General features: G+C 37.3%; 1 protein-coding gene across 8 annotated transcripts in view; it reads left to right on the top strand.

The window, feature by feature from the left end:
* MAST2 (microtubule associated serine/threonine kinase 2) overlaps nucleotides 1-12,823 on the top strand; it is a 199,598-nt gene that overhangs the window by 139,809 nt on the left and 46,966 nt on the right. For all 8 annotated transcript variants that reach the window (XM_030870005.2, XM_060306021.1, XM_030870006.2 and 5 more), the window contains one exon: nucleotides 627-718. In XM_030870005.2, the coding sequence (XP_030725865.1) occupies nucleotides 627-718 (92 nt within the window). The remainder of the gene's footprint in view (nucleotides 1-626; nucleotides 719-12,823) is intronic.

The raw sequence follows: 12,823 nt of genomic DNA, 5'->3' as shown, positions 1-12,823 counted from the left end.
TAGCAGGTACAGCATGAAATGGCCTTTCATCATGATTTGGCTTTCTCCAGCCTCAAGAAAAAGCCTCAGCTATTAACATGTAAAGGAAAGCCAACTTTGTAGAAGGAACACAGGCCTGTTCTGAAATTTATAGTGAAATGAGAATATTACTTAATCCATTGATTAAGCAGTTTTTAAAAGATAAGTTTTATAGATTAAGTTAATAGTTTCATTTTTATGGCAAGAACTTTAATTTTTGTGAGATATGAGAATATTTATGGCTCATGTTTTTTGTTTTCTGAATCAAATTTGCAGTGGTCATTCTTCATTAGATACCATTTAAGACATGGTTTTTACGTTTAAGGAGCTCCTTGGGTATTTGCTTAGGAAGCAAAACTTACACTTTGGAAAAGTGCAGTGGCAATACAAGATAAAAGTCAAGACAGTGACAAAAGTTATTCCAAGATGGAACACAGTGAATTATGAAATCTCACTGTGCAAACAGTAATTGCTGAGCCAGTTCAGTTTAAGTATTATACTGCTCAGCTCATGGAATGATATCACTCTTTTTTTCCTCGATAGCCATTCAAGTTCTCTGGGCCCATGATGCAACCCTGTTATAACTGACATTTGTGTTTTCATTGCAGTTGTCGGACAAGTAACCGCAAGAGTTTGATTGTGACCTCTAGCACATCACCTACACTACCACGGCCACACTCACCACTCCATGGCCACACAGGTGAGTGCTTGAAGATTAAGAAAGGTGGAATAAAAGAGTGGTCACAGATGCCCAGTTTCTTTCCTGCTTCTCACTTTGTGAGGCTCAACGTACTACGTTGTCACTTCATGTGGCTGACTGAAGCATACAGAGCTCACGGGCATGCTTTCCATGGGAGAATGTGTTCAGTCTGTTTTTGACTCTTAGTTATTTCTTGCCTTGACCCGTCAACTGTCCTTTTGGTCTTGTACATATCCTGGGTCTACCAGCTCTGTTCTGGTGTGTTGAGAGTGTATTATGGCTCCAGTCATCTGGGGCCATGTGATGAGGGCTCCATTAACATTTTGTCCTATCATGCCCAAGAATTAGGGCTCACAGAGACGGTTTTCTGCCTATGGGACTCCTAACAACTTTCCCTCTGTTACAACAGGCGTCAGCAAAAGTGAGAGGACTGTTGGTTTCATGTTGACATTTGCTTCAATTCCAATATGTGAAATCAGTGATCTCATGCATTCAGACTTTGCTCCATCTGAATTATGGGCTCTTCCAGGCAGTGTAAGGACTGATTTACTTGCCTCTGACTAAGGAATATATAAAAATTATGAGGCAGAAGACCTCATGTATTTTGGTCTAGACGTGTATTCTTAAATCCCAGGGGAGCCAGACCAGGGAACTCAGCTTTGTTGAAGGAGTTGTTGCTCTGCAACACTGTTCACTGCTATTCTGTTTACCATGGAAGTTCCAGACCTGGAGGTAATGGAAATAGAGCAGGCTTGGACCCATAGGAAGCCATTGCTGCCCTTGGCTTTTAAAGCAAAGCTCTCATTGTGCTTAGGTACTTTCCCTCAGAATTGACTGGGTTAGGTGTTAGCTCAGATAGTGAATTCTAGTCATGAATTTTGTAAAAACTCAGCATATATCTGACTTGGCCTTTTTATCATATAGAAATTAATTTAGCATGTCTAGACCTTGAACATAGTTTCTCAACTGTAATGTGAGTGCTAGGTAGTAATTACTACTTGCAGCTTCTCTTTGAGATGCTATTTAGATTCCTGACAGAGTTAGGACTAAAGCTTCCCTACTCAAGGGGCTTTGATTGAGAAAATCATCTGGCTTTTTCAGCCTGCCTGGGTCTGTGGACTCTAGCCTTGTGTTAATACGTATAACATGCTTAGTACTCCATAAATGTTAGCTATCATCATCATCATCTCTCCTTAAATTAATGCAGAAAATCTAGTCAGTCCTCAGATACAGGGAGGAAGAATTGATTTAAAAGCCAAATTCATGGCTGTAGACTCTCTACTTAACCAGATGTTGAGAAAGGCAGCGTTAATTGTTCCATACAGATCAAACTTCAAATCAGATTAATTCTAAAATCTTATACATCCTGATATTTGGGTCCACAGGGTATTCTAAGACTCTTTATTTTCACTTTAAGGTCTGGAATATGTTGAATAATATGGGGCCTGTTGATTTGAAAGTAGGTTCATTTATTCCATACAGTTCAGTTCAATATTAAATGTTTACTGTATATAATTAGATTATAACTACAGTAAGGTCAATTCAGTAGGCACTTACTTAGCCATTCTGGAAATGGAACCTTCCTAGTTTATTGTTTTTTTCTTTTAATTAATAAACTGTTTTTTAGAGCAGTTTTAGATTCACGGCAAAATTGAGAAGAGAGTACAGAGTTCCCATATACCTGTCCCCACACATGTACAACCTCCCCACTATCAGTATCCAGCACCAGAGTGGCACATTTGTTACAACTGATGAACCTACATTGACACATCATTATTACCCAGAACCCATAGCTTACATTAGGATTCACTCTTGGTGTACATTATATGGGTTTTGACAAATGTATTATGACATGTATGTATCATTGTAGTATCATACAGAGTAGTTTTACTGCCCTAAAAATCCCCTATGTCCTGTCTGTTCATCAGTCCCTCCCCCAACACCTGACATCCACTAGTCTTTTCACTGTCTCCGTAGTTTTGCCTTTTCCAAAATGTCATATAGTTAGAATCATACAGTATGTAGCCTTTTCAGATTGGCTTATTTCACTTAATAATATATATATAACTTTCCTTCATGTCTTATCATGGCTTGATAGTTCATTTCTTTTTAGTGCTGAATAATATTCCATTGTCTGGATATACCAGTTTACTTACTCACTGACCTACTGAAGCACATCTTGGTGACTTCCAAGTTTTGGCAGTTATGAATAAAGCTACTATAAACATCTGTGTGCAAGTTTTTATATGGACATAAATTTTCAATTCATTTGATTAAATACCAAGGAGAGTGATTACTGGATTGTATGGTTAAGGGTAGTTTTATAAGAAACTGCCAAATTGTCTTCCAAAACGGCTGAACTATTTTGGCATTCCCACCAGTAACAAATGAGAGTTTCTCTTGCTCCACATACTTTCCAACTTTTGGTGTTGTCAGTGTTTTATAATTTGGCCATTCTAACAGTTTTGCAGTGGTATCTTACTGTTTCCATTTGCATATCCCTAGTGACATATGGTATTGAACATCTTTCTATATGCTTACTTCCCATCTGTATATCTTCGTTGATGAAGTGTCCAGATCTTTTGCTTGTTTTTTAATCAGGTTGTTTGTTTTCTTATTGTTGAGTTTTAAGTGGTTTTTTGTGTATTTTTGGATAACAGTCCTTTATCAGATGTCTCTTGCAAGTATTTCCCCTAGCCTGTGGCTTGTTTTCTCATTCTCTTTTGCAGAGCAGAAGTTTTTCATTTTAATGTAGACCAACTTATCAATTATTTCTTTCATAGATTGTGCATCTGGTATTGCATCTGAAATGTCATTGTCCTGCCGAAGGTCATCAAGGCTTAGTCCTATGTTATATTCTAGGAGTTTTATAGTTTTGTGTTTCATGATTAGGTCTGTGGTCCATTTTGAGATAATTTTTATGAAGGTCTGTGTCTATTCTTTTTTTTCTTGTGGCTATACAGTCGTTGTAGCACTATTGGAAGGATTGTCTTTTTTCTATTGTATTACTTTTGCTCCTTTGTCAAACATCAGTTAAGTATATTTAACTGATGTGGGTCTGTTTCTGGCTCTCTATTCTGTTTCTGTTCTGTTCCATTAATCTATTTGTTCTTTCTCTAATACCACACAGTTTTGATTACTGTAGCTTTATAGTAAGTCTTGAGTTGGGTAATAACAGTCTTACAACTCTGTTTTCTTCTTCAGTATTGAGTTGGCTATTCTGGATCTTTTGCCTCTGCATATGAACTTTAGAATCAGTTTGTCCATCCACAGAATAATTTGTTGAGATTTTGATTTGGGATTGCATCAAATCTATAGATCGAGTGGGAAGAACTGATATCTTGACAGTATTGAGTCTTCCTATCCATGAACGTGGAATCTCTCTCCATTTATGTAGTTCTTTGATATCTTTCATCAGAGTTTTGAAGTTTTCCTCATGTAGATCTTGTACATGTATAATTTGTTAGATTTATACCTAAGTATTTCATTTTGGGGATGCTAATGTCATTGGTAATGTTTTTAATTTCAAATTCCACTTGTTCATTGATGGTATAAAGTGTTGACTTCTGTACATTAACCTTGAATCCTACAACTTTGACATAATCACTGAAGAGTTTCAGAGGATTTTCGTTGATTTTTTTTTTTTCAGATTTTCTACATAGGCCATCATGTCATCTGCAAACAAAGACAGTTTGTACCTCCTTCCTTCCCAATCTGTATACCTTTTAATTTCTTTTCTTATCTTGTTGCATTAGCTGGAACTTCCAGTATGATGTTGGAAAACAATGGTAATGGAAAACATTCCGTTTTCCTGATTTTGGCAGGAAAGCTTAAAGTTTCTCACCATTAAATATGATATTAGCTGTAGTTTTTTTGTAGATGTTCTTTATCAAATTGAGGAACTTCCCTTCTGTTCCTAATTTATTGAAAGTTTTTTTTTTCTTTAATGTGTTTTGGATTTTGTCAAATGCTTTTTCTGCATCTGTTGATATGATCATTTGATTTTGCTTCTTTAGCTGTTGATATGATAGATTACATTAATTGATTTCCAAATGTTGAACCAGCCTTGCATACCTGGGATTAAATCCTACTTAGTTATGGTGTATAATTCCTTTTATTGTTGGATTGGATTTGCTAATATTTTGTTAAGGATTTTGTATCCATGTTCATGAGAGATACTGGTCTGTAGTTTTCTTTTCTTATAATGTCTTTGCCTGGTTTTGGTGTTAGGATAATGGCCTCATAGAATAAGTTAGGAAGTGTTCCCTCCACTTCTGTCTTCTGGAAGAGATTCTGGATAGTTGGTATAATTTCTTTTCGAATGTTTGGTAGAATTCACAAGAGAACCTATCTGGGCCTGGTGCTTTCTGTGTTGGAAGATTATTCATTATTGATTAAATTTCTTTAATAGATATAAGCCTATTCAGATTGTCTGTTTCTTCTTATGTGAGATTTGGCAGATTTTGTCTTAAAATAATTGATGTATTTAACCTGGGTATCAAATTTGTGGGCATAGAGTTGTTCATAATATTCCTTTATTATCCTTTTAATGCCCATGGAATCTGTAGTGATACAGCATCTGTTCTGATGCTAGTGACGTGTGTCTTCTCTCTTTTTTTTCCCTTAGTTAGCCTGGCTAGAGGCATGTCCATTTTGTTGATCTTTTCAAAGAACCAGCTTTTGGTTTTGTTGATTTTCTCTATTGATTTCCTGTTTTCAATTTTATTGATTTCTGCTCTACTATTGGTTATTTCTTTTCATCTGCTTATGTTAGATTTAATTTGCTCTTTTTCTGGTTTCTTAAGGTGAAGGCTTAGATGATTAATCTTAGATCTTCCTTAATTTTCAATTTTTAAAAGTTACACTCCATTTACAGTTACTATAAAATATTGTCTGTATTCCCAAGGTGTACAATACATCCTTGTAGCTTATCTTTTTTTTTTTTTTTGGCTATGCAGGATCTTAGTTCCCCAACCAGGGATCGAACCTGTGCTCCCTGCAGCGGAAGCACAGAGTCTTAACCACTGGACTGACAAGGAAGTCCCCCTTGTAGCATGTCTTACACCCAATAGTTTATATCTCCTTCTCCCACTCCCCCACTCCTATATTGCCCATTCCACAAATTTTGATAAGTTGCATTTTCATTTAGTTAAAAATATTTTAAAATTTCTGTTGAGATTTCTTCTTTGACCCATATGTTATTTTTTTTTGACCCATATGTTATTTTGAACTGTGTTGTTTAATCTCCGAGTATTTTGGGGTTTTCCCAGTTGTCTTTCTGTTACTGATTACTAGTTCAATTTCATTGTGATCTGAAAGCAGGCGTATGAATTCTTTTCTCTTAAATTTGTTAAGGTGTGTCTTATGGCCCAGAATGTGGTCTGTATTGTTGAAAGTTCCATGTGAGATTGAGAAGAATGTGTATTCCACTGTTACTGGATGAAGTAGTCTATAGGTGTCAATTATATTTAGTTGATTGATGATGCCATAGACTTCAACTCTCTCCTTACTGATTTTCTACCTGCTGTATTTTTCAGTTTTGGATAGAGGAATGTTGAAGTCTCCAACTGTAGTTGTGGGTTCATCTATTTCTCCTTGCAGCTCTAACAGTTTTTTGCCTAATGTATTTTGAAGCTCTGTTGTTAGGCGCATACACATTAAGGATTATTATGATGTCTTGGAATACTGACCCCTCTATCATTATATGATGCCCCTCTTTATCTCAGTAACTTTTATTCCTCTGAAGTCTGCTGTCTGAAATTAATGTACCTACTTCCACATTCTTTTGATTAGTGTTAGGATGATATCTCTTTTTCTATCCATGTGCTTTTAATTTACATGTGTCTTTATATTTTAAATGACTTCCTTGTAAACTACACTTAGTTGGGTCTTGTTTTTGCTTTTGTTTTAAATCTATGTGACAATCTCTGTCTTTTAATTTAGACCATAGATATTTAAGGTGATTATTGATGTAGTTAGATTAGTATCTACCATATTTGCTACTGTTTTCCATTGGTTGCCTGTGGTCTTTGTTCCTATTGTTCCTATTTTTGTCTTCTACTCTTTTGTGGTCTTAATGGAGCATTTTAGATGATTCCATACTCTCTCCTTGTTAGCATATCAGCTGTATTTTCCTTACCTTTGTGTGTTTGTTTTAGAGTTTGCAATATACATTTACAACTGATCCAAATCCACTTTAAAAAACATTATACTGCTTCACAGGTGGTGTAAATTCCTTATAATAACAAAATAATCCTAATTCCTCCCCCCAATCCTTTGTATCACTGAAGGCATTCTTTTCACTTATCCGTAAGCATATAAATACATAAGAATACATAATTGAATACATTTTTGCTATTATTATTTTGAACAAATTGTTATCTGTTAAATCAATGAAGAATATAAAAGATCAAATTTTTAATTTTACCTTCACTTACTCCTTCTCTAATGCTATTCCTTTATATAGATCCAAGTTTCTGACCTATATCATTTTACTTCTCTTAGAACTTTTTTTTGGCCATGCCCTGCAGCTTTCAGGATCTTAGTTCCCTGACCAGGGATTGAACCCAGGCCTCGGCAATGAAAGTGCCAAGTCCTAACCACTGGACCCTCAGGGAATTCCCTTAGAACTTTCAACATTCCTTGTAAGGCAGGTCTACTGGCAACAAATTCCCTCAATTTTTGATTGTCTGAAAAAGTCTTAGTTTCTCCTTCACTTTTGAAGGATAGTACTGCAGGGCACAGAATTTTAGGTTGGTAGAGTTTTTTTCCTATCAACTCTCTTGTTTGCATGATGTCTGAGAAGAAGGATATAATTCTAATCTTTTGCTCCTCTATAGGTAAGATGTTTTTACCCTCTGGTTTCCTTCAAGATTTTTTCATTATCTTTGATTTTTCCAAAGTTTGAATATGATGTGCCTAGGTGTAGTTTTCTTGGCATTTAATCCTGCTTTGTGTTCTCTGAGTTTCCTGGATCTGTGGTTTGGTGTCTGACATTAATTTGGGGAAATTCTCAGTCATTATTGTTTCAAATATTTCTTCTGTTTCTTCTCTGGTATTTCCATTACACAAGTCTTACACCTTTTGTAGTTGTCCCACAGTTCTTGGATATTCTGTTCTATTAATTTCAGTCTTTTTTTTTTTTTTCTCTTTGCTTTTCAGTATTGGAAGTTTCTAGTATCATATCCTCAGGGTCAGAGATTCTTTTCTCAACTGTGTCAGTTCCACTAATGAGCCTTTCAAAGGCATTCTTAATTCTGTTACAGTGTTTTTGACATCTAGCATTTCTGATTCTTTCTTAGAATTTCCATCTCTCTGATTATATTATACATGTGTCCTTCTTGTTGTCTACTTTTTCCATTAAAGCCCTTAGCATAAGGACTTCCCTGGTGGCACAGTGGTTAAGAATCCACCTGCCAATGTAGGGAACATGAGTTTGATCCCTTGTCTGGAAAGATCCCACATGCCGTGGAGCAACTAAGCCCATGCATCACAACTACTGAGCTTGAGCTCTAGAGCCCACGAGCCACAACTGCTGAGCCCATGTGCCACAGCTACTGAAGCCTGCACACCTAGAGCCCGTGCTTTGCAACAAGAGAAGCCACCGCAATGAGAAGCAGCACATGCACCACAACAAAGAGTAGCCCCCACTCACTGCAACGAAGAGCAGCCCGCGCTCACCACAACTAGAGAAAGCCTGCATGTAGCAATGAAGACCCAACGCAGCCAAAAACAAATAAACTTATTTATTTATTTATAAAGCCCTTAGCATATTAATCATAGTTTTTTTTATATTAGAATGCCAAATTTATTTTTTTAAACATCTTTATTGGGGTATAATTGCTTTACAATGGTGTGTTAGTTTCTGCTTTATAACAAAGTGAATCAGTCATACATATACATATGTTCCCATATGTCTTCCCTCTTGCATCTCCCTCCCTCCCACACTCCCTATCCCACCCCTCCAGGCTGTCACAAAGCACCGAGCCAATATCCCTGTGCCATGCGGCTGCTTCCCACTAGCTATCTACCTTACTACGTTTGTTAGTGTGTATATGTCCATGACTCTCTCTCGCCCTGTCACAGCTCACCCTTCCCCCTCCCCATAACCTCAAGTCTGTTCTCTAGTAGGTCTGCGTCTTTATTCCTGCCTTACCCCTAGGTTCTTCGTGACATTTTTTTTTCTTAAATTCCATATATCTGTGTTAGCATACGGTATTTGTCTTTTTCTTTCTGACTTACTTCACTCTGTATGACAGACTCTAGGTCTATCCACCTCATTACAAATAGCTCAATTTCATTTCTTTTTATGGCTGAGTAATATTCCATTGTATATATGTGCCACATCTTCTTTATCCATTCATCCGATGATGGGCACTTAGGTTGTTTCCATCTCCGGGCTATTGTAAATAGAGCTGCAATGAACATTTTGGTACATGACTCTTTTTGAATTTTGGTTTTCTCAGGGTATATGCCCAGTAGTGGGATTGCTGGGTCATATGGTAGTTCTATTTGTAGTTTTTTAAGGAACCTCCATACTGTTCTCCATAGTGGCTGAACCAATTCACATTCCCACCAGCAGTGCAAGAGTGTTCCCTTTTCTCCACACCCTCTCCAGCATTTATTGTTTCTAGATTTTTTGATGATGGCCATTCTGACTGGTGTGAGATGATATCTCATTGTTGTTTTGATTTGCATTTCTCTAATGATTAATGATGTTGAGCATTCTTTCATGTGTTTGTTCGCAGTCTGTATATCTTCTTTGGAGAAATGTCTATTTAGGTCTTCTGCCCATTTTTGGATTGGGTTGTTTGTTTTTTTGTTATTGAGCTGCATGAGCTGCTTATAAATTTTGGAGATTAATCCTTTGTCGGTTGCTTCATTTGCAAATATTTTCTCCCATTCTGAGGGTTGTCTTTTGGTCTTGTTTATGGTTTCCTTTGCTGTGCAAAAGCTTTGAAGTTTCATTAGGTTCCATTTGTTTATTTTTGTTTTTATTTCCATTACTCTAGGAGGTGGGTCAGAAAGGATCTTGCTGTGATTTATGTCATAGAGTGTTCTGCCTATGTTTTCCTCTAAGAGTTTGATAGTTTCTGGCCTTACATTTAGGTCTTTAATCCATTTTGAGCTTACTTTTGTGTATGGTGTTAGGGAGTGATCTAATTTCATACTTCTACATGTACCTGTCCAGTTTTCCCAGCACCATTTATTGAAGAGGCTGTCCTTTCTCCACTGTACATTCCTGCCACCTTTATCAAAGATAAGGTGTCCAGGGCTTCCCTGGTGGCACAGTGGTTGAGAGTCCGCCTGCCGATGCAGGGGACACGGGTTTGTGCCCCGGTCCAGGAAGATCCCACATGCCGCGGAGCGGCTGGGCCCGTGAGCCGTGGACGCTGAGCCTGTGCGTACGGAGCCTGTTGCTCCGCAACGGGAGAGGCCACAACAGTGAGAGGCCCGTGTACCGCAAAAAAAAAAAAAAAAAAAAAGATAAGGTGTCCATATGTGCGTGGGTTTATCTCTGGGCTTTCTATCCTGTTCCATTGATCTATCTTTCTGTTTTTGTGCCAGTACCATACTGTCTTGATTACTGTAGCTTTGTAGTATAGTCTGAAGTCAGGGAGCCTGATTCCTCCAGCTCCTTTTTTCATTCTCAAGATTGCTTTGGCTATTCGGGGTCTTTTGTGTTTCCATACAAATTGCGAAATTTTTTGTTCTAGTTCTGTGAAAAATGCCAGTGGTAGTTTGCTAGGGATTGCATTGAATCTATAGATTGCTTTGGGTAGTAGAGTCATTTTCACAATGTTGATTCTTCCAATCCAAGAACATGGTATATCTCTCCATCTATTTGTATCATCTTTAATTTCTTTCATCAGTGTCTTATAATTTTCTGCATACAGGTCTTTTGTCTCCTTAGGTAGGTTTATTCCTAGATATTTTATTCTTTTTGTTGCAATGGTAAATGGGAGTGTTTTCATGATTTCACTTTCAGATTTTTCATCATTAGTATATAGGAATGCCAGAGATTTCTGTGTATTAATTTTGTATCCTGCCACTTTACCAAATTCATTGATTAGCTCTAGTAGTTTTCTGGTAGCGTCTTTAGGATTCTCTATGTATAGTATTATGTCATCTGCAAACAGTGACAGCTTTACTTCTTCTTTTCCGATTTGGATTCCTTTTATTTCCTTTTCTTCTCTGATTGCTGTGGCTAAAACTTCCAAAACTATGTTGAATAAGAGTGGTGAGAGTGGGCAACCTTGTCTTGTTCCTGATCTTAGTGGAAATGCTTTCAGTTTTTCACCATTGAGGATGATGTTTGCTGTGGGCGTGTCATATATGGCCTTTATTATGTTGAGGAAAGTTCCCTCTATGCCTACTTTCTGCAGGGTTTTTATCATAAATGGGTGTTGAATTTTGTCAAAAGCTTTCTCTGCATCTATTGAGATGATCATATGGTTTTTCTCCTTCAATTTGTTAATATGGTTTATCACATTGATAGATTTGCGTATATTGAAGAATCCTTGCATTCCTGGAATAAACCCCACTTGATCGTGGTGTATGATCCTTTTAATGTGCTGTTGGATTCTGTTTGCTAGTATTTTGTTGAGGATTTTTGCATCTAGGTTCATCAGTGATATTGGCCTGTAGTTTTCTTTCTTTGTGACATCCTTGTCTGGTTTTGGTATCAAGGTGATGGTGGCCTAGTAGAAGGAATTTGGGAGTGTTCCTCCCTCTGCTATATTTTGGAAGAGTTTGAGAAGGATAGGTGTTAGCTCTTCTCTAAATGTTTGATAGAATTCGCCTGTGAAGCCATCTGGTCCTGGGCTTTTGTTTGTTGGAAGATTTTTAATCACCATTTCAATTTCAGTGCTTGTGATTGGTCTGTTCATATTTTCTATCTTCCTGATTCAGTCTTGGCAGGTTGTGCATTTCTAAGAATTTGTCCATTTCTTCCAGATTGTCCATTTTATTGGCATAGAGTTGCTTGTAGTAATCTCTCATGATCTTTTTTATTTCTGCAGTATCAGTTGTTACCTCTCCTTTTTCATTTCTAATTCTATTGATTTGGGTCTTCTCCCTTTTTTTCTTGATGAGTCTGGCTAGTGGTTTATCTATTTTGTTTATCTTCTCAAAGAACCAGCTTTTAGTTTTACTGATCTTTGCTATTGTTTCCTTCATTTCTTTTTCATTTATTTCTGATCTGATTTTTATGATTTCTTTCCTTCTGCTAGCTTTGGGGTTTTTTTGTTCTTCTTTCTCTAATTGCTTGAGGTGCAAGGTTAGGTTGTTTATTCGAGATGTTTCCTGCTTCTTAAGGTGGGCTTGTATTGCTATAAACTTCCCCCTTATTTTTAAAGCCCTTAGCATATTAATCATAGTTTAAAAAAAATTCTTGTTCTGATAATTCCCACATTCCTATCATATCTGACTCTGGTTCTGATGCTTGTTCAGTCTCTTCAGACTGTGTTTTTTGCCTTTTAGAGTGCCTTGTAATTTTTGGTTGAAAAGCATACCTGATGTAAAAGGAATAAAAGGAATCACTATAAATAGGCCTTTAGTAATGTAATAGTAAGGTGTCGGGAGAGGGGAAGTGTTCTGTAGTCCTCAGTCTTTTGGTGAGCCTGTGCCCTTAAACTGTGAACTTCACCAGTGCTTCTTAGTTCTCTCCCATCCTTAGATAGGATATGGCTGGAGGGTGCTGGAGTTAGATATTTCCCCTCTCCCAGGTAGGTTAGGCTCTGATCAAACCTCAGAAGGCTAAGCTCTGGTAAAAATAGTTTCTCCTGTGAACAAACCTTGGTAAGAAGAACAGAATGCTCTGGCCTATTTTGAAATGGTTCCTTTACCCCTTGCCCTGCTGGAAGCTCGAGGGGATTTTTCTCAGATCTTCACTGTGAGAACCTGGTAGGACTCTTGTAGGTAAAACTCAAAATAGTATGGGGACCCCTCTGTGACTGCATCCCCTGGGAGTTTTTAACTCTCAAAGTTATGCACACTGAGCCTCTAGCAGCTCATGAATTACAGTTCAGGTTTTCCTACCTTGGCACTGGTTCCCGGGGAGGAACCAATAGGGGTTTCTGCTGTGTTAAGTTGTGATACTCTGTA

This window comes from Globicephala melas, chromosome 1 (assembly GCF_963455315.2).
Source record: "Globicephala melas chromosome 1, mGloMel1.2, whole genome shotgun sequence".
NCBI classification, from domain to species: domain Eukaryota; kingdom Metazoa; phylum Chordata; class Mammalia; order Artiodactyla; family Delphinidae; genus Globicephala; species Globicephala melas.
This window is presented reverse-complemented; position numbering and strand designations above follow the sequence as displayed.